This window comes from Cupressus sempervirens, chromosome 4 (assembly GCF_028749045.1).
Source record: "Cupressus sempervirens isolate cs-2001-9-10 chromosome 4, ASM2874904v1, whole genome shotgun sequence".
NCBI lineage: Eukaryota > Viridiplantae > Streptophyta > Pinopsida > Cupressales > Cupressaceae > Cupressus > Cupressus sempervirens.
The window spans coordinates 805,347,126-805,370,552 of record NC_143121.1 but is presented as its reverse complement, the minus strand read 5'-3'; the positions used below and the strand labels follow the sequence as shown (position 1 = coordinate 805,370,552).

Genomic DNA, 23,427 nt, shown 5'->3' with positions numbered 1-23,427 from the left:
CATCACTCGGGACATCTTTGTTCCCCCAATCTGGCATCATATGTCATATATCTCATCTTTTGATCAGCTGATCACACTCATAACAACCCATATCATAATTTGATATATAGGTATCGGGGCATTCTAACCCTTACTCATGAGGATTAAGCCTCATTCTGCAGATGATTCTACGACTCATGATTAGGTCTTGTTATCTTTTATGCACCAATATTTAGGTGTTCTATCTGGACTCTAGAGAATTAAGCTCTATCTGGTCTTGTTAGCTCTATTCTGGAGATAATTCTAAATTCTTGCTCTGTTATAGAGATAATTATATTTCTTGCTGAGAATTAAGCTTTGTTGTGGAGATAATTTTAAACTCTTGCTTTCAATCACTATTAAATTGACAGGTATCAGGGTATTCTAACCCTCATTCCTAAGGATTAAGCCTTGTTCTAGGGATAATTCTATGAATCATGATTAATCTTGTCAGCTTCTAATGGACAAGTATTGGGGCAATCTAACCTTGACTCCTGAGAATTGAGTCCCATTTTGGGAATAATTCTATAAAGTCTAATAATCTTTGTTCTTTCATATCGACATCTAAGTGTTCTATCTGGATTCCCTAAGGCTAAGTTTTGTTTTGGAGATAGCCTTAAAAAACTCCAATTGGTCTCCATGTCATCAATCTTGGAACCAATCTCACTTCTTGGTCTATATTCTCATACTTTTGATTTCTTTGAATCAACCTGCTACTCACACATTCATTCAAAGAGGGGCAAATGTAATACCTAAGATTGACACATTGATATGTTGAACCAATTTCGATCTATCAATCTTACTTAAAGTCCTGCTGTACTAGGCAATTTTGATTTTGATAATCTCTACTCGACCTAAGTGTCAAATGTAGAAAATCCCTAATCTGTATTAATCACTCACTTTATTTAATTCCTAAATCTAATCGAATTAGCTAGAATAAATCTATTAATTTAATTAATTTAATTATAAGTCTTAGTACTTTCATTAAATTAACTTCACCCTATTAGCTAAATACATATGAGGAATTAAATATATTTGATTTAATTAATATACCCTAATTCTAATTATTGAATTTAATTATTCAAGTAATTAGATTATTCAATTATGAGGTCATATTTAACCTTTTAAATCAAATATCATCTCTAAAATTCTCTCTTCAGTTCAGAATTGGAAACACTGAGTGGACTTAAATCAGAAAAGGACTTAGATATGTCATCTATCTTATCTTTTGATTAGTTGATCAATCTTAAAATAGTGCTTGTCATAGTTCGATGGATAGGTATTGGGACAATCTAACCCTAACTCCTGAGAATTAAGCCTCATTTTGGGGATGATTCTATGATTCATGACTAGGTATTATTAGCTTTTTATGGACCAGTATTTAGGTGTTCTATCTAGACTCTGGTGGAGATAATCCTAATTCTCATTGAGAATTAGGCTTCATTTTGGAGATAATTCTAAACTCTTGCTTTTAATCACTATTTGATGGATAGGTATCAGGACAGTCTAACCCTGATTCCTGAAGATTAAGCCTCATTCTGGGGGTTATTCTATGAATCATGATTAATCTTGTCAGCTTCTAATGGACAGGTATCGGGGCAATCTAACCTGACTCTTGAGAATTGAGTCTCGTTCTGGGAATAATTCTATGAAGTCTGATAATCTTTGTTCTTTCATATCAGTATCTAGGTGTTCTATCTAGATTCCCTAAGGCTAAGCTTTGTTCTAGAGATAACCTTAAAAAGCTCATCAACTGGTCTCCATGTCATCAATCTTGGAACCAATCTCACTTCTTGGTTGATATTCTCAAACTTCTGATTTCTTTGAATCAACGTGCTACTCACACATTCATTCAAAGAGGGGCAAATGTAATACCCCTAAATTGGCACATTGGTATGCTAAACCAATTTTGGTCTATCAATCTACTTAAAGCCCTATTGTACTAGGCAATTCTTATTTTGATAATCTCTACTCGACCTAAGTGTCAAATGTAGAAAATCCCTAATTTGTATTAATCACATACATTATTTAATTCCTAAATCTAATCGAATTATCTAAATTAAACCTATTAATTGAATTAATTTAATCATAAGTCACACTACTTTCATTAAATTATCTTCACCACTTTAGCTAAATACACATGAGGATTAAATATATATGATTTAATTAATATACCCTAATTTTAATTACTGAATTTAATTATTCAATTATGAGGTTATATTTAACCTTTTAAATCAAATATCTTCCCTAAAATTCTCTCTTTAGTTCAGTATTGGAAACATTGAGTGGATTGAAATCAGAAAAGGAATTAGATTAGTTAACTCCTTATTATACTCAGAAGTGACCAACTAACTTCCTTTTCATATGGGAACTTTCTATTCTGATTGAATCTTATCTTCAATCTCAACCGTTCACTCAATTTGATCTCAACCATTGATTGAATTCTAGGATTCTATATAAGAAACCCTCAATCTCTCATTTTTAGAGGGGGATGCACATGAATAGTATCAAACTAATGCCAAATTGTTGACTTAATTATTTGCATTCATAGCTTAATTGCTTTCACATTTGCAATTTCATATAGCTTAAAATGCATACATCTAGATTAATTGGTTTATTTTATTCTTAGATTAAATGCATACATCTTAGTTTAATCTTGCATACCATCAAGATGAAATCCTTCATACTAGTGGTCTGGTTGCTGATCTCTCAACTCTGAAGTGAACACCAAAATCTGTCTAGTTAGAAGGCTACATATTAGTTTATAGGATCATTTCGAATGAACAATCCCATGTTCATTTTGAGATGATTCTAACATATAAGGATCATGTTGAAGTGTGTGTGAATATCAGAGGTCCACAATTAGCACTCACAACCCTTGTAGGAATCTTGAAACCATTGTGAAATTTCCTCGATAGGGAGCCAATTCCACACCATCAGGCAAATAAACCATAAGTTTTACAATACTAGTGCATTCTCTCTATATATTCATTGTCAATTTTTATCACTGTCCTTTCCTTTTTTTTTTGCAGGATTTGAGATCTTTTGTTGAGGACGTGGTGGGTGTCTAGGGCCCTTGTTAGATTAAGCTACATCGTGACTTTGATGCCTCCAAGGTGTTGAAGAAACATTCCTTCCAAAAGTATTCTCAAATCCGATGTACCAAGGTTCTAGGATGTTGTTCTTCCTCCTAGGGTTTTGCAAATAAGATTCATAATTATGATTTATGATCTTAGGGGTTAGTTTTAAGGGACCCTCTACACTATTTTATAGTAATTGGGGCTAATTGCTAGCAGAAGGGAGTGATCTTGAATATGTTTGGGAATTGTTTGCAATAAGAAAAAGATGAGTACTCCTTCCACCAAGTGAAACTTGATTGGCCCCAAATGCAAAGACAATGATCCTTGATGTACTTGGTATGACCCATAATATGGATACCCTATCATTGGTTTCTCTAGCTTCCTATATGCCAAAGTTCCTCCTTTCTACCCTCCAGGCTTTCGTAGTTTTGACCACTTCCTATCTTGAAACTTCTCTTATATTTAGAGGGGATCCCAACATCTATGTTCGACTGCAAAGATTTTAAATCTTGTTGACTTTCACATAGTTATATCCTAATAAGATCATGATAGAATATTCATTTTTCTCCTTCCTTGTTTCTAGTGTCACTTGGATTTTATTATGCCCCACTTGCTCAAATTTGCATTGTTTCTTCGTTTGCTAAGCCTCCATCTTACCAAGGCATGCCAATTTTTTGCCCTTCTTTGTCACTAAAGCCCTAAGTAAAGGACACCTACCTTTGCATGACAAAGCAAAACCCATCTCTTGTTTCCTTGATGGGAGATGATTGCTATGAGGCAGTAGGGCAAATGAATTTCCTTGCCTAACCACACCATTTTCATGTGTACGACATGAAGCCCTAGGTCCCCAATGAGGGATGTTTATTTGATTTTGCATATATGTATTTCTATGTATTAAACGTAGTTTATCAAGAAAATACACCATCTTCTTTATTTTTTAATTTTTTAATTTTTGTAATGAATACTATTTTTAAAAAATTATTTTAAACTTAGTTTACTTGTATTTTTAATATAAAACTTAAAATTCTACCTTAAATTATCCTTCAAAAATTTCCCTATAAGACAATAATTAACAATGTAATAATCCATAAGACAATGACAACTCCATTCATCTATGATCAAGAAAAACTAAATATCACCATAATTTTTTGAATTTTTATTTTTACACAATTATTTTAACATTAAAAAATGTTCCCAAAATTTTTCTAAAACTTTGTTCTATTAATATTATTTAGATTTTCCAATAAAGTCTAATGTCATTATGGTATGGTGCACATTCAAAAGGAAAAATGCTTTGATTGTTTGCTTAATAGTGTTTATTAAATTTATTTTATAAATTTGTAGAAGGTGAATTGGATTTTAAAAAAAAAACTATTTCTTCCATGTACTTCCAAATCAATACGTATTTAACATTATCTTGCTTGTGCCGGAAAAAAATGTCCCAATAAAAACTATTTATAGAAGTACGAAGGTTTAAGATTTTTAAATTCTTGTTTTATTTTTACAGCATTTCTAACCGTTGGATAAAAAAAGCAGGTTCTCTTCCAAATTGCCGACCGTTAACTTCAATTCATTGCGTGATTTTGCATGTTTGTTAGATCTGGTGCTCCCTTCCGAATAAGAATTGCTGCAATACAGTCTTCTTCCGGAGGAAAACAATATTGTCTGTTATAATTGTTTTTTACTACAATCCCATTGCCGAGCTTAGCAGAGAAAAAAATTGCCAATGGAAAGGAGGAGGCAACCACTTGCTGAGATTAGCAGAGGTATGGTTAAAAAAACTTGCCACAACTTAACATCCACTACTGGTTTTGCATATGCGTTGATTTTGAATAAGGACACCATTAGATACTTAATCGAAAAATAATCGTGTTCAACTTCTAACCTCGCCCTTTTGCAGGCAATACTGCCCCGCACAAACCACAAAAACAATCCAACAAACTTAAGCCTCTACCAACTTTAGGGGCTTCCATTCCAATTGGTAAGGAAAATGCAAAGGCAGGAATAGATTCAGAGCTTCTGGTAAAATCTGATGTAAAGGGCAAGACAGTTAAGAAGAATTTGAAATGGGGTCCTAACCCTAACTACAAGATCACAGAGGAGGATAAGCAGATGGCTGAGATTTGGGCTCGTGAGGGGATTGAGAAGCTTTACGGTAAAAGTGGAAGAGACATGGAGAAGATGGAAAAGGAACGTAAGAAGCGCAGTCTTTACATATTTAGTACGTTGTTGAGGTTTTTTTCTTAAGATTTTTTACTGTTTTCATGGATTTTGTCTTTTAATTTGGTGTTATCTAGTTTGTTGGCTTTGCCATATTGTTTTAGTTTTGTTGATTTAACAGTTTTTGAAGGGGTCTAAAACCCTGTACAAGCAGATTTTGAAAGTGATCTGGAACCAAACCCAGTTAAAACTCTGCAGCAAGATATTCAAGAACAGTACAACAAACCAAAGCCAGCCAAAAGCCGGCAAACAGACAACAAAAAAAAAAAAAAACAGACATTAAAAGCACCCGCTGTCCACAGGGGCTCAAAAGGTCAGGCTGTAGCCATATATCACAGAGATGATCTTTTCATTAGGAGGACATTTGGGAGGACTAACCCCAAATCAGAAACTTGAAAAGGATTATGGCACCAATGACCCACATCATAAACAACCACATAAGAATGTGTAATCCAGCTGAAACCATCGGGGAAAGAAAAATTCCCTCATCATTCTTGGGTATAGACATGACACCCCAAGCCATCACAAGGTTAAGGATGGAATCCAAAACCAAGAGGAGGGCAGAGAGGCTCCCTGAACAATTGCTGCGATCAACAATAGACAATACATAAATAGCCAACAAGAAAAGAAGGGTTTAAGGAAGAACCCCAAACCTTCCAGCAGTGAGCACCATAGGCAACTGAGGAGAAATAACCACACTCTCAGCAAAGCTTCCTTCCACCTTAATAAAAAGGGATCCCACCTTGATAGGGATGATGGGAGAGGGAAAATCCCAGTGTTACACGGGGACTTACACCCCCCTCGCAAACCTCAAAGTACCCGTCCCTGAGACGTCCCCACATTGGGTACTCGCGTACCCAAGTAACCCCACCTCTGCCATTCCACAACCATGCTGTTGCTGGAAGGAGGACTTTGATTTCTATTTGAATTTTGATTTTTGAATGTTATTATTGGGTATGTAGTATGTTACTAGGTTGAATGTTCAATGGTTCTAGTTCATGTTGCAATTTTCTTGTGTTCAAGTATTTAAATATGGTATGCTCTATTGAAATATCATTTCATAGCAAGCATTTCAAGTTCTATATGCATACTATACAACACCCCTCCCTGCCCTGTCCTCCCCTTGCCGCCGTCCCCCCGCCGTCTCGAAAATAAGGCCCTTTCCCCCCATCCCAGAAATTCGTCCCGACGTCTTGCCATCCTGACGCACTCTAGTACTGGTGTAACATTGATAAAATCCTTAAAGAAAACCATTTCCGACACCACCCCACCTTCTAGACACCAATGACAAGAAGGCGACACCACAAGGGCCAAAGAATGGACTTCACCTCAATAGAAGTCTCCCGGGGAAGAGTAGTGCATATAAGTGTTCTCCAGATATTTAGAAACATAAAGCTCTAGACTCTCCTGGGGTAAGAGCCACCCCAAAACTAGAACTTTCCCTTAACCAAAAACTGATTGGAGCCAAGAGGGCCCTTGAGAACTTTCAGCATCTGCCTAGCTACCAAAATGAAAGGCAAACAACAAAAGAGAGCAGGGGTCATTAAACCACTTTTGGAATTAAGCAAATAAAATCTTCACCTGCAAAGCATAGAGACCAATGGAACAAATGAGGGCCTTCTTAGTCATAACTATCTCTTCAAAAAAAACCTTTAAGCACCAAGATCCACTACACAAATGGAAAGAAGCCCATCTACTCTAGAGAGTAACTCTAATAGAAGAGTAGAGAAGATATCTCCCAAAACAGAAAAAGATGTAAAGAGGGCATATAACAACACCCAAATCGCCAAATCCTAAGTTTTCTCCCCTCATGAAAAATAGATTCATCGAACACCAGAAGGTGGAGCCAAACTAGGAAAGAAGAGAGGAACCGCATGACTCTTAACACAAAGCACCCACAAAAGTTAGGAACTAATTGGCATGGGTGAGGAGCAACCACCCACAAGGGTAAGCAAACCCACACAAGCATGTCCCTAAGATAAGGACCCAACACTGCAAAGCTGCATGCCATCAAAACTGAAACCCATTACCAAGGGATGTGTCAACAACTTGTGAACATTAGAGCACAAAGCCCCACTACAAGGGCAGAGACAAAAGAAGGGAAGGGCAACGCCAACAAAACACTATTGAAAACCCCAACAAGTGAAGCCTGGAAGAAACACCCGCCATTAAACACAACAACGTGAATAGGGCTGTTAGACTTGCCAGCAAAGCAAGGTGGCCACGCTTCTGCCATGCCAGCCACCCTAGAGCAAGCGCAATCTCCCAAAGGAGACCACATGCTACCCACCCAGGTTTGGGTATTGCTAGCATAAAAATCCCGCACAAAGGACCAAAGAAGGGCACAGAAGGGGCCCAAAACCAGCTATCCAAGGAGTGCCCAAGAGAGTAACATAGATCCCCGACCAAGCGAGGATTAGAGGATAAATAGAGACAACCATCGTTGTCCTCATCATTGGAATCTTCGTCACCATCTCTAGACATGACAAAGACCCTAGAGCTATTCTTGCTACAAACAACCATTATTCAAACTTAATTCTTGCTCCCTACTATGTTTCATTTTAGAGATGAACAAGCTAGTGGCTCACGCTTTAAGATACAAGCTAGTTTAATTGATAAAAATACAAAATAGATAGAGTAAATTTAGTTTAATGCAATTGATGAAAAAGGTAAAATGATATAGAAAATTTGTTTAGTTTAGTCAACATTTGGAGGAATTGAAGCTAGGGCTCCTTTACCATACAACGAAATAATTGCTTGAGCTCAACCCTTTACATTGAAAATTGGGCACTGAAATTGGATGAGATATGACACATCCAAAATTGGATATGATATACCACTGAAGATATACTACTGAATCTTAAATCCAAGCATGTTTGATGGGGATTTGAGCCTTGGGCTCTTCTATGAAAGCTCCATTATTATGTCAGTTGAGCTTTCTGTATTGATAGTGACCTGTACAATTAACTTTGTGGGAATCTTTCTGAGGGTTTGCGGGAATCACATTGAATACACCTGTCTCTGCTTTGCAATGTGGAAGGGGCTATATCCATTTCACTTGCACACTAGAGTCTTGTATAGTAGGAGAAACCTGGATGTTTATTTTTCCCTCAAGTATAGCTATGGGGTTTCAATGAAGAAGAGAAAAATCTTGAAAGCATTTGTGGCTGAAGCTAGTTGACAATTGACTGGAAACTGCTATGGATGTCCAAATAAATAATGCAAAAAAATAGCTTGTATCAGAATTGCTTCTATAAAGAACGGGTTGAATGTTCATTTGTCTGATTATGGTTTCCATCTAGTTTTCTTAACAATAAACATAATGTCACATTTTAGGTTTGTTTATGTAGACTGCACGAGTCTACTTTGATCATTTGTAGGCAATAATATACTCAATAAGTTTGAGGACAAGTTTTGGGAAAAGACCATTACCTTAGTTTAATATTTCTCTTCCTTTCTCTAGGAAATTCTTTAGGCTTCTAATAAAAGTCTTAAGTTTAAACCATGGCTCATAGAGATTAAAAAAATAATTTAGACCATTTTTCTTTTGCCTGGCTAGTTCTCTTGGTTCAGTGGCAACAAAAGAATGTTCCTTGGGCCTATCCTCTCCTAGTTTCTTTCGACTTTCTTCTCTTCTGTTTACCAGGATCTATTTTCCTCTCATCACTCCACTGTTGTGCTCAGGTAATCCCAAATTCTTTTTTGTTTGCTAAATTTTCTTACTTCATATTCTTGATGCATCTAGTGCTTATCCAGATAAATGTGTCTTAAGAAAATAAAAACTTGGAGAGAAAGCATGTTGGTGTTGCAACAACTCTAGAGGAAGTTTATGCATCCTCCCTTAATGTCATTTGCTTTGCTGCCTTGCACAACTAGTCCATTAACCTTAACATGTTATTTTTTACTTGGATCTACTTCTTTCTTTCTTCTATTTTCTACTCTTCTTATCCCATAGTACGTTACTGTTTCTTGCATTGTACCATTCTGTATTACCTTGTCAAAATTGAATGTTGCCTTATCGAAGGAAACCAAATTCTTTTTTGTTTGCTAAATTTTCTTACTCCATATTCTTGATGCATCTAGTGCTTATCCAGATAAATGTCTCTTAAGAAAATAAAAACTTGGAGAGAAAGCATGTTGGTGTTGCAACAACTCTAGAGAAAGTTCATGCAGCCTCCCTTAATGTCATTTGCTTTGCTGCCTTGCACAACTAGTCCATTAACCTTAACATGTTATTTTTTACTTGGATCTACTTCTTTCTTTCTTCTATTTTCTACTTTTCTTATCCCATAGTACATTACTGTTTCTTGCATTGTACTATTCTGTATTACCTTGTCAAAATTGAATGTTGCCTTATTGAAGGAAACCAAATTCTTTTTTGTTTGCTAAATTTTCTTACTCCATATTCTTGATGCATCTAGTGCTTATCCAGATAAATGTGTCTTAAGAAAATAAAAACTTGGAGAGAAAGCATGTTGGTGTTGCAACAACTCTAGAGGAAGTTCATGCAGCCTCCCTTAATGTCATTTGCTTTGCTGCCTTGCACAACTAGTCCATTAACCTTAACATGTTATTTTTTACTTGGATCTACTTCTTTCTTTCTTCTATTTTCTACTCTTCTTATCCCATAGTACATTACTGTTTCTTGCATTGTACTATTCTGGATTACCTTGTCAAAATTGAATGTTGCCTTATTGAAGGAAACCAAATTCTTTTTTGTTTGCTAAATTTTCTTACTCCATATTCTTGATGCATCTAGTGCTTATCCAGATAAATGTGTCTTAAGAAAATAAAAACTTGGAGAGAAAGCATGTTGGTGTTGCAACAACTCTAGAGGAAGTTCATGCAGCCTCCCTTAATGTCATTTGCTTTGCTGCCTTGCACAACTAGTCCATTAACCTTAACATGTTATTTTTTACTTGGATCTACTTCTTTCTTTCTTCTATTTTCTACTCTTCTTATCCCATAGTACATTACTGTTTCTTGCATTGTACTATTCTGTATTACCTTGTCAAAATTGAATGTTGCCTTATCGAAGGAAACCATATATCATAGTAATTCAGGATTATGTTTATAACTTTATCCCTGACAATTATAGAAGATCTATGCCGTTCATGCTAAAACATGTGCTGCCATTTTACTTATTCAGAAAAGTTTGAGGATGTAAATATATCCTATGCTTTGGACTTTAGTCAACAATGATTTCATACAGGCACACATGAAGATCATCATGGAATACAATATCTTAGTTCCTTAGTGGCTCCTAGTTATACATGACATTGGACAATACTACTGGCCTTTACCTTCTCATAACTTGAATGTCATTCACAAGGATTTTCACAAACAACATAATACAACTACTTGTCGGTTAAACTTGACATCTTATCAATTGTGGTGGGAATCTGCCTCTTAATCCATGGTGCAGGCATATATTATAATTCACGTCTTCAATTTTTTAAGAACACTTGTGACAGAGGAGCATTGACGATAGAAGCTCCAAATCCATTGAAACTTTTCTTTCAATTTAAGCTCAAAAATAAGACAAGTCACATGTAATTGTTAATTCTAGAATTGAAAAATGCACTAGACCTACTCTTTAAAGCTATTGCAATAACATCACTGGCATCATCCTCAACTGATTATAGATCTTCGTCCGCAAACTGTCATGCCATTTCTGGCAACATTATTCACATACATTAATAACAGATATTTCATCTGTATTCAATTTCACCACTCTAAGCCTGCATATTCTACTTCTTATATGAATGCCTATGTGAATGACTTAAGTAAACCTTGCCCTCTTATTCTTTGGGCAGTAGATCATAAAATTACTTTCGTCAATCATACCATTATAAGCATTTATAACAAAAAAGGCTTCCTTGTCATATAAGGAGAATCTGGAAGACATACATAATTTTTGTCTGTAATCCTTCTTCAGTCGGTAAAATTCTTCTCATGGGCTATGAGTAAATTTTATCCCTTGCCCATGCTTCTCCCTCTATTCATGTGATCACTCTCGCGCCAACTAAGTGGTTGGCTTGCACTGCATTCATGGTGGTTGCTTTTCCTTCACCGCGTGCGCCTATTTCATGATTGGACGTCTTCGTTTGCTGCTGCTTGTTGTTTCTTCACTGTTGCTTCTAGTGTTTTTCTTGAGTGGGCATTGTGTGTTGCTCATCACTTGTTGCTTGTTTGGGCTGTTTTCTGCTTGTTTAGCGTTTTGCACGTGGTCTTGCTTTGCTCTATGTTGGGTTTCCTTGCCGCTGCTTTCCTTGTGTGGCCCTTCGTGCCATGTGTTTCGTATTTTGCATGGCATGGCCTGGCCTGCCTTTCTCAGATGTTTTCGTTGAGTGTTATTGCTTCTGTTGGGTTATTTTTGATTTTCTTCAGTCCTCTCTGTGTTCCATTGCTTGGTTCTTGGCCTCAGTTGATGGGTGGCCCCTTTCCCTGTCAATTTGCTTGCCCTGCCTTTGGGCTTGGCTTTGTGTTTTGTGGCTTCTTTCCCTGCTCTATGTCGACTTGTTTTGGCTTTTTCTATGGTTGGTCACCGCATTTCTGGTTCTGTTTATTGTTGTTTGGCTATTGCTCCTTCAACATTGCCTTGCTCCTGTGGGTGTCCTTGGTCTGATTCATTTTTATTCGGTAGTTGCTGGTGTCTGGTGCAGCAACTTTTCCTATTTCTATAGATGGTTTCTTGTCTGCCTGTTTGTGTTTTTGTTTTTCTCATTGGCTTTGCTGATGCTTCTTCTCTGTGGTTGGTTGTTTGGTTATTCAGTTGGCTCTCTGTGGTCACCTGTGGCTGCTGTGGTTGCTAGTTTCTTCTTTTCTTCGTGGCCACTACTGTTAATTCCTTTGCAGCTTGCTTGCTTGTTCCTTGTTGGTAGTTCCATGGATTCTTCTCACTCCCAACTTCAGCCGTCGTCCATCACTTACCAGAGGCTTATAGACTGGATACTGAAACTTGAACTGAGAATTAGAGTCTCAGGGACACTGTACAGATTCTGTCTGAGACCTTTAATGACTTGAAACAACAGGGTATTGTTAACACTTCACACATCAAAGACCTTTAAAAAACTTTTACCTCCAAAACAACAAATATTAAAACACATTTCGACACCATAATTGAGGAGATTGGGGAAATTGGCAGCATCAAGGATAAACAGACCAAACTGGTTAACAAGCGAAAATCTCCCATGACAGAAACAAAACAAATCTTAGGCCTCAGTTTGGAATAAATCTGGATCTTCTTTCTGTGTTGAAAAGATTGTCCAGGATAAGTTAGCGGTTGAGTGTTTTAGGTGGGCTCGTGGCCTCAACTTGCGGGTTCAGGGCTTTCCTCCCTCTTCCGTGGAACCTATCCCTATTGGGTACTCCTCACTCTTGATAGGGCATGGGTTGGTTTGGACTGTACTTTTTACCTCAGGTTCCTTTCTTTTTCTGCTCGACTCTGAGTTCTTAGAGTGAGGAGGAATATTTTTCCTCTTCCTACAAAGATTTACCTGGATGAGGACCTCATGAAATCACAACTGGCAGAGCTAAAACACTCTCGAGGACTTGTTATTCGCAACTCTCCTCCTCCTAGTTGGGAACCAAGATTGGCTTCTAAGGCCAAATAATAGTATTCGCGACAATTGGGTAGGAGAGAACATCTCAGCAGTTCACTGCTTGTCAATTGGTGAAACACAATGGTACTCTATGGTCCTTGTCGAGCCTTTTTCAAGATATTGGTTTTGCAGATATTCTTGTCATTACTGAGACTCACGAGAGTGTTTTCTTTCTTCTTCTTGGGTTCACCCTGTACCAGTGGCATTTTGTTTGCAAGGATCAATTCAGGACATCTACGGGGCTTAGGAGTACAATAGTGTCGCCTGTTTGATTAGAGATTGCGTCTTCAACTCTATTTCTCTAGTTCACTCTAACACCTTTGCTAGATTTTATGGATCCGTATCGATCGTACCATGCAACATCACAAAGATACCTTCATCATTGTCTGTTACTTTTTGTTAGCCTCCTCGTCCCATGTTTGCTATAGTATGGATAACAATGACCTTTATGTGGACCTTCTCGAGTGCATCTCTAGATTTTTGGTCTTGGGAGACATTATCATCTTGGGGGACTTTAATTGCACAAACTAGACGTCTTTAGACCTCCCTCCAAATCGTGTGTTTGACTCGATTTGTACTTTGAAGACCGACTTGACTAGCATTAGTTTGCAATGTTTTTCGAAAGATATTCAAGGACCCCTTACGTGTTATGGCCGACACCTCCTCCAACTTTGCGAGACTTCTAACTTGGTGATTTTGAACGATTCCTATTTTCTTGGATTTGGATCTTTCACTTATTGGTCCCACTATGGTGGTGTGAGTGCCATGGATTATGCTCTTTCCAATGCCTCCTTCATTCTCTCCATCAATTGCTTCACTATCTCTTGCCTCCCCTTGGCTGATCATGCCCTTCTCAGCTTCGCCTTCAAGATATTTCTACCCCCCTCACCCCCCTTTCGTTCTCTTGCTTTTGTGTTGACCCCCACTTGCATCTCTTTTTCCTTCACCAAGGGTGGTTGTGACCTCTTTTTGCTCCATCTTAGGTGGCTCCTTCCCTAGGATTCCTTCCCAGAGCCCAAGGATGCCTCCTACATGTTCGAGTCATATGCTATTGCGATTTGGGAGTCTTCCTTCCTTTCCATTCCTCATTGTACTTCTCTCCCCTCAGTTTTAAGCACAGGAACACTTGCCCAATGAACTTGTGGTTCGATGGTGACTACAAGAACTTCCATCGCTTTGTTCGTTTAGTCTTTACCACCCACTCCCCCTCCTTTACCCAACTGAGACTCTCTTACTGCTGCTTTCTTCGCCACAAGAAGTGGGTGTTCAGTGTGTCGCAATGCAAATTCTTTGGTGCCTTGCTTCTGCTTTACCCCAAGCTCTTTTGGCACACCTAGTTTCCTTGTCATCTGCCCCCTCCTTCCACCCTAGACCACTGTCCCTTGGCCAATCATACTTCCACTCTATACAACATCCTCAACCAACCCTCTCTCCATCACACCCCTCCACCCATTTGTCATCTCTTCACTTTTACCAACATTTGCAAGGCAGTTAGATCCATGAGTTGCAATAGGACAATAAATGGGGAAGGGTTCCAGGTGGAACTCTTCAAACTTGGTTACCATTGTTTTGGGTTCCTTCCTCTCTGTGCTCTTTTATAGAGTGGCTTGTTTTGGATTCTCGAGCTCTTGGTCGAGACTCATCATTTGTCTGATTCATAAGATCGGGTCGACTTCTGACTCTGACAGCTATAGGACGATCATGGTAGGGCACACTTTTGCCAAACTTTATGCTGCAGTGCTGAACACCATTCTATCTAGAGAGTTTGATTGGAGGCATTGTTGTGCCAAGGGTCAAGCTGGTTTGCACATCGATTTTCAGACCATGGACCACATTTTGACACTATGGGTTATCATTGAGGAGGTTCGGTGTCGCTCGATGGAAGTCTTTTGTTGTTTTTTGGACTTTCACAAAGTAGTGTCGCTATCATTGAAGGGTTCCAGGTGGAACTCTTTAAACTTGGTATCATTGTGTTTGGGTTCCTTCCTCTCGATGCTCTTTAATAGAGTGGTTTGTATTGGATTCTTGAGCTCTTGGTTGAGACGACTCATTTGTTTGATTCATAAGATCGGTTAGTCTTCTTACTCTGGAAACTATAGGACGATCATGGTAGCATACACTTTTGCCAAACTTTATGCTGCGGTGTTCAACACCATTCTATCCAGAGAGTTTGATTGGAGGCATTGTTGTGCCAAGGGTCAGGCTGGTTTGCACATCAATTTTCAGACCATGGACTGCATTTTGACACTGTGGGCTATCATTGAGGAGGTTCGGTGTCGCTTGAGAGAAGTCTACTGTTGTTTTGTGGACTTTCACAAAGCTTTTGACTTTTTTCCCCGGGTGCTACTTTTTTTAGAGACTATGAGGCATTGGGACTTTCAAGACTCTTGTTGTGGTTGTGGTGGGAAGATTCATGACTCCACAAAGGTTTTTTTAATCCATACTGAGCACCATTGGTGTGAAGTAAGGCTGCCCTCTCTCTCCCACCTTGTTCGACATTGTCATTGATGAGCTCAAGGATTCCCTTAGGAAGTTTTCAATCATTGGGGATGGCTTTCAACTGCTTAAAGACCTTGCATCTCCACTTCTACTTTCAAGGCTTGGTGATCGAGATTGCTTCCTCGGGGTAAGTTCTTTGACCCCTATTTTAGGTTGAGTCCTGCCATGAAGCTCAGAGCTCATAAGGCGTTGGGTTCCTTGGCTATGTTAGGGAGACAATGTTTCAGACATCACTTTTAGGACACTATGTCCAAGCTATCCCTCCTGGACTCCTTGGTCAAGCCGACAATTCTTTATGGCTCTGAGCCCAGAGTTAATAAGGGGTTGGGTTCCTTGGCTATGTTAGAGAGACATTGTTTTAGACATCACTTTCAGGACACTACGTCCAAGCTATCCCTCCTGAACTCCTTGGTCAAGCTGACAATTCTTTATGGCTTCGTTGTGCTTTGATTGGTCCTTAGTTGAGCACATCTAAGTCTTGCTCCTTCGATGCAGTATCAAATGTCATCAGTCTACTCCCCACAACATCATCCTGGTTGAGTTTGGGGCCCAACCTTTTAGGCTTGGGGCTATCTTTAATCTAGTTTGGTTCCTTTACTGCCTCCAGGGGTTCGCTGATTATGCTGATGACTATCACAAATACTCTTACCTAGCTTACTATTCCTTTGAGGGTGTGGATAGGTCTGACTCTACTAGCAAGGCTCATGGTTGGTATGCTTAGGCCTTTGCTTTACTTGGTTCATCAGGATCGAGATTGATCATCTCCCTCCTTTTCAATTCTCTCTTGACACTCCTGCTCACCTCCTTCCTTCCTAGCAGGAGTTGAACATGCACATCATATTGAACATCTACAAACAATATATTTTTACGACCTAGAGTAGCCCTGTGGGGGAGTTTCATTGGAGGATGGCCTTTTACACTGAGTACTAACTAGATATTCAGGATGTGATTATCTCACGCCCTTTCTATTTGACTTGGCCTTGGAGTCACGGCCTTCGCATTTCTGTGGGTTCCTTCAAAGTTGGTTCCCATTGACTCCGCTATCAAATTGACCACCAAATTGACAGGGCAAATCAAATCTACCGCCTTTATGATCGAGCTGAGGTGTAAACAAAGATCCATTTCATCTTTTGTTGCCCTATATACTACGAGACTAGGTGGAGTTTCCACTGTTTGTTCAAAGATTGCAGAACACTTTTATCCTTCTTCAGATACATAGACTAGCGATGTCTTGCACTCTACCTCCACGACGCCACGCGGCTCCGCAACCATACTTTGCAGCTCTGTTTCCCTTCGTGTTAGGCTATGGATCAGCTTATCACCTCCTTTTTTGCCTCGGTGTCTCCTCCCAAGGGCACGAAGATACAACTCGACCTCTCATCACACGAGGCTTGTGAGACTATGCAATGGTTACACTTGGCAGCGACACCCCACCCCAATGGCATTCTGAGATAGTTTGGGTCTCACTCTTGCTCCAAACCATATCCTTTGGTATGGGATTTTTTTCCTCTTAGGAAGGACCCTTAGTCTTTCTCTTCTAGTTCTTTTCTTTTGCTTCCTTGTCTGCTCTTTGCTTGGACACTGTTTTTCGCTCTTTTTGCCTTGGTTGTATGCTTTCAACTTTTTGTGGTCTCTTGTTGGACATTAATATATCTATCTTATCTTATCTTGCGTTAAAGCCCATGTGAATTATTTAACCAACCTTGCTCTATTTTTCTTTGGGCAATGTATCATAATGCTTAACCCTATTTAAATTTGAAAATCCACAGACTGTCGAATTTGATAGCTACAATAGAGATCTTGTACCTGAGATGATTTTCCCTGTGTTTACACTCTCTATCACTTCCACCTTGTTCTGTAGTTTTATATTATTTGCGTTTGATCTTCTACTTGTTTCTAGTTTACAATATCATTTCAGTGCCTACACGACTTGTTCTCTTTCTCCATTCATCCTATTCATTCTATCCTTGCCGAATCATTTGATGACATAGCACCATGCATGTGTAAAGGTTTGTCGACAATTTGATTGTACTGATATGTTTCTGGATTCGATTGTGTTAAGATTTTTACCATCAATGTTTCGAATCACACTACGTGATCCATCATCAGGATGAAGAGCAAGAGATGCAAGAAACAATGATGGATCACGTAGTGTGATTCGAAACGTTGATGGTAAAAATCTTAACACAATCGAATCCAGAAACATATCAGTACAATAGAATGGATTGTGGAAATTTGTTCTCTTTAATAGACAATTTGATTGTTGATTCATCGTGCAAAGATGTTAGTTATGGTTTGTATTGCCACGTAAGACAATAAATCTACCGTTTTCCATTCTTGCGGGGTCTCTTCATTGTGATTGTATGAGCTCCATTCACCAATTCAGTGTTCAATACTCTTTTCATGTATTATAGTATTATGTGTTGGGCTCTTCTTTTACGGCGTGATATTCTTTGATTTTATGCTAAAAGTATTTGGTGAGGGTATATGCTTATGAATCCTTCATTCTATCAGCAGGTGTATTTAAGTATCTATTTCAGATAACAATCGTGTCTTGAAGTATTTTTTGGAGAGCTCATTTTGTTCTATTTTCAGAATATCAGAATATAATTTTGTAGTATTATTATTATTACGAGTTAGTTTAAGTGCGAACCAAGGCAAATTCATCATGTGGTAGTCAAACATATTTTGAGATATGTTCATGGTACAATAGGATATGGATTGAAATATTCTTCATGTGAAGAGATGAACTTATAGGGGTTCTTTTGTTCAAATTGGGAGAGTGCGTGCCTGATAGAAAGAGTACTTCAGGATGCTGTTTCAGTCTAGGCTCAACCATGGCTTCTTGGTGTAGCAGGAAGCAGTCGTGTGGCTTAGAGTACAACTAAAGAAGAGTATGTTACAACATGTATGGCTGCAAAAGAATATGTTTGTCTTTGTAAATTACTTGCAGATTTATTTGGACAACCCTTGGAACTTATTGGAATCATTTGTGATACCCAAAGCTATGTGAAGTTCGATTAATCCATTTTTTCACGATAGAACAAAACAAGTGGAAATTAAATACCATTATTTGAGGGATATGGTTCAAATAAAAGCTATTGAGCTTGATTACATTTCTACAAAGGAGCAGACTGTACCATACTACCAAGCCACTTCGAATAGTGAAGTTCTGCTACTTCCAAGATAAGTTTGGTATAGTGGAAAATGATAGCCTTGTTGAGAGAGAATCTCAACTTAAGTGATTCTATGCATATGTGTAATGAGTTCTTCTATGCAAGAGAAGTTTGAGTTGTGATCCCTTGTTGACAAGTTCTTCTTTGTGAGAGATGTTCGAGGTGCAATACCTTGTTAATAAGTTCTTCTCTGCAAGAGAAGTTCGAGGTGAAATTCCGTGATCCACCCTTTGCCAGTAGGCATGGGGGAAATGCATTTTTCTCTTGGAGAAGTCTGAGGTGAAAGCCCTCATTCCACCCTATGTGAGTAGGCATGGTGGAAGTCATGTGCGTGACTCCATGACTTTATTTGCTATCCCTTTATTTCACCCTTTAAGAGTAGCTATGGTGAATAGTGTTATACCGAGATAACATGTTATACCGAGGTAACAATTTTATTGTGAAAATCTATCATGAAACTTGTGTTATTCTTTTTGATTGTAGTAGTGTGTAAATGTCATGAGATGGCAATTTGAAGATCTTTGTCTTGTTAAGAGGGAGTGTTGAATCTCTGATAGCTGTGATAGAGGTCTTGTACTTGAGATGATTCATTGTGTTTATATTCTCTATTGCTTCTGCCTTGTTCTGTAGTTTCACATTATATATGTTCACTCCTCTACTCGTTGGTTCCAGTTTACAATATTATTTTTGGATGGCATCCACTCTTCATGCTTTTCAGTGGCAACATGACTTGTTCCCTTTTTACGTTCATCCTATTCATTCTATTCTCGCTGAATCATGTGACGACATGGCATTTATATTTGATTTGGGACCATGCGTGCATAAAGGTTTGCCGACAGTTTGTTTTTACTCAAAGTCATTTAAGGAGATTGTTGATTCATCGTGTAAAGATGTCAATTATGGTTGTATTGCCACGTAAGATAATGATGTCTACCATTTTCCATTCTTGCGAGGTCTCTACATTCACCAGTTCAGTGTTCAATACCCTTATGTGGATTATAGTATTATGTGTCAGTACTTTATTGTTATGAAAAACAAAGAGAAAAATAAGTTGTGTGCTTGTATGTGATTAGGCTTTTCTTTTACGGGGTAATATTCTTTGATATTTGGTGGAGCTAGTGTTCTAACTTCATGCTAAAAGTATTCAGTGAGAGTATATGCTTATGAATTCTTCATTCTGTTGGTTCCCAAAACCGTAGATTGGAATCGTACGAGCCTTGTCTGCTCAATGCTGGGATACCCAACCGGTTAAGGCCAACTTGACGGGATTGATCGATGTAATCCAAATCCCCTACGCTTCTGGCTCTGCAAAAACCAAGGCGGGTGTACCTGATCTTGGACAACAATCTTAAATCCAAGATACTTAAAACAGATCAATTAGAATGCAAATACAACAAAAGCTTTCAAAACGGCAAGAATTATGGAAAGTTTTAAGATTGCAAATTACAAATTTAAGAATAATAAATGTGATAATGTTTCAAATAAAAAATGATTATAAATTAATGCAATAGATGAATATATTAATTCCTCAAAGGAAAGAAATGAAAAGGTTGCTAGCATATGGATTGTGAATCAAGAATAAAAGACCAATGCCTAATTAAATGGGCAATCAGAGTCAATATTATAAGTTGAGACGTACAACTTTATAAAGTTTAATATATTTAAACTATAAACAATTTTAATAATTCTGACCAGTGCCTACTTAAATGGGCAATCAGAGTCAATATTATAAGTTGAGACGTACAACTTTATAAAGTTTAATATATTTAAACTATAAACAATTTTAATAATTCTGACGTGATAGATCAATTATGAACACATTTAAACTAGTCTAAAATGCACTTTAACTTCTGCGGAGACAAATTAGACATAAATATGAAAATAATTAAATATTTTACGATATATATGTTTATCAAATTTAAAATGCAATGATGACCCAGTCCATTTATTCGAATATTAAAATATTTATAGAAAATAATAAAAAACATTTATAAAGGACACAACTTATTAATAATTTAAAACTCTAATGCAAAATAAATTAAAATATATATTTTTTACTGATTTGAAATAAAATTATACTGAGACACTCCTTACGGATGATCCATCCAATTTAGTTTGACTCCAGAATCGCACAAGGATTCATATGAAAATCTACTATCCACAAACTAAGTTCAAAACTTCATTTCTTTGCAAATGAAAAAATATAATATATCATAGAGCATAGGATGGGTAAAAATTTAAAATATGAATCTGAATATCTTCTCTTGTGTTTTACATCTCATATATGTAAAAATTTAAAATATGAATCTGAATATCTTCTCTTGTGTTTTACATCTCATATATTTATAAGTATATGAAAGCTTATACTGCAATCGGTGTGTCCTTTCATAAAATAATTAATCTGAACATCTTTTACTAATTCTAAATTAGTTATTAATCGTTTCTGGTACAAAAGATGACTTCACAATTTCATTGTGCTTTTCTCTTAATACGGGCACCATGACTCACAAACATATAATCAATAAAATGCCATATGTAATTCGATACTTCCAATCCCGGGTAGACTAAACTCCATACTCATCGCATTTTTTCCTCAAGTTTGGAATGATGATTCATGCTGAAAGTCTCTGATTGGGCGTCCTTCATATCTTATGGCTCTTGTTATTTTTTGTTCACCCTCGTTTCATGCCACCATTTTGTGCAATAGTTGGCTTCCTAAAACAAACTTCTCTCCGAAAACCCTCCATTGGGAAACTCCTCTTCTATGAAGAATTCACCAGCAACAAATTCTAGCCACCCATTCTCATCCTGCAATAAACATGTAGCAACGTTAGAAATGATTAAATAAGATTGATAATAGACAACACAAGTCGCTTGCTTTGGTGGCTACGAAGGATATGGGCACTAAGATTCTCCAGAATCGTGGATGAAGGACAAACAAGAATCACGTCAAAACACCAAAATCTCCTGGAAGACTATTCTCTGGCATCCGAGACTCATGCTTACTTTTATGTGTTTTTTTTAATATTCGAACTTGCAATATTTCCTTTTATTTTTGTATTTACTGTTTGGGTAGGCATTCCATAATAGAAATTGATCGATTCTTATATATTTGCTCCTACCATCCAGGCCATTGATGGTGAGAATCCAAGTATTGTTGGTAACTGTTGCTGACTCTATCTACAAAGATTCATAATTGCTTGCACATAGTGTACTCTGCTTGCTCCTTGCCTTAAAACCTGACATTGGGAAACGTTGACTACATCAACCATACATCTTTTGTGTGTAGATGATATGCTGTATATTGCATGTCTAGAATCATCAATGTCTGAATTGCTATTAACAAAAAAGCTGCTCTTGGTACATATCAACTGCTTGTGGATGATTTGTATCATCACGTACAATTTAGATTGCATGAAATATGGCTCATCAATCTCATTGTGTCCAGACATAATATCAGAATGAAAAATCTGAACCCACTGAGCATCAAGTTTGCTTACATGCACCATATCTGATTATTTATTGTAATATGAATAGTCTCTCTTGTTGTACAGTTAGAGAGAGCACTCAAATATAATGTCTCGTGCACCACAGCTTGCCCAGAAATAACCCCAACTCCGTGAATCAAGATAAGCATGCTCTTCGTTCTCTCTTTATCCTTATAATAATACTGTTTTGATCGTGTTTTCCCAATGACAACAAGATTAACTGCTTTCAAATGATTAAGATACACAACTAGTAAAAGATGAATCCTTTTACCATCCCTTTTCCTGTGTATAATCCAACATATTAAAGTAATTGTCTGGCTCCTCATCGATGCAGGTATATCTACAGCAAGTATGAAAATTCATATAGCTCCTTCATTTGATTGAATATTGTGTTGTTCCGTACATATGCATGAGAACAGGATCCTGATGAAATTACTGAGCCAATCGTCCAATAAATCAGCATTCATTTTTCTTGACAATCTTCAATTCTTAGTATCCTTCCATCTTATCTATAGAATTTGACCTGCATCTACATATACCTCTGAGAGATTGCATTAGAGGTTGAATACGAACATAGGACTGCAATAGATTGGTGATAGTTGTTTTTCTCTTAGATTCACAGTTTGAATATTGCTGTGAACTTGTAATCAGTTGGAAAATGAAAATGGAAGGTACAGTATGCTGTAATATGTTCTGATTCAATAACTCATAGACATCTGACTTATCTCTGAAGACAACAAAAGATACAGGATAATGCACAAATGGAGACCCAAAATTTTGTTCTCCATCACATTCTATCAGCAGGTGTATTTAAATATCTACTTCAAATAACAGTTTTGTCTTGAAGTATCTTTTGGAGAGCTCATTTTGTTCTATTTTGAGTATCTCAGAATATACTTGTATTATTATTATTATGAATTCAAGATTATGTTGACATTCTGAGAAAAGATTTTCTGTATAATCCTGATCATTGTGTGATCATTAATTTCGGCAGAGGAGATAAAAGTTATTGTATCGAGTGTTGGAAATTCCAATAAAGAAACTATTTTCGGGGGCTGGGTTGTTTCCCTTGCTCAAGAGGGTTTTTCTTAGGATAATTATTTGTATTGTTTGATTGCTTTGATTTTATTTTATGTTCATGTTGTTTATTAAATTTCTGTTTTAAACTTAACATAGACATGTTACTCAAAACCCTTATCTGCACAAAATTATTGAAACTCATGTAAAGTGCCTATTACATGGTGAAAAGGATTATAGAATCCCATTGAAATTCTGTTACTGTGTGGAAGGCAAAAAAATGTTTATTCAATGTTCTGTTATAATATATATATATATATATCTG

General features: G+C 37.3%; 1 protein-coding gene across 3 annotated transcripts; it reads left to right on the top strand.

Annotated features, from left to right (window-relative positions):
• Positions 1–4,593: 4,593 nt before the first annotated feature.
• Positions 4,594–23,182, top strand: LOC149563842 (uncharacterized). 3 transcript variants are annotated; one of them, XM_089826968.1, is made up of 3 exons: positions 4,594–4,864; positions 4,999–5,319; positions 22,420–23,182. In XM_089826968.1, exons 1-3 carry the CDS (start codon positions 4,825–4,827, stop codon positions 22,467–22,469), a joined length of 411 nt encoding a protein of 136 aa, XP_089683094.1. In that variant the 5' UTR covers positions 4,594–4,824; the 3' UTR covers positions 22,470–23,182. The 3 variants fall into 3 exon arrangements, with proteins under 3 accessions (XP_089683094.1, XP_089683095.1, XP_089683096.1); XM_089826969.1 differs by having other exon boundaries at positions 4,595–4,864; positions 22,152–23,182; XM_089826970.1 differs by having other exon boundaries at positions 4,596–4,864; positions 21,727–23,182.
• The last annotated feature ends 245 nt before the right edge of the window (positions 23,183–23,427 follow it).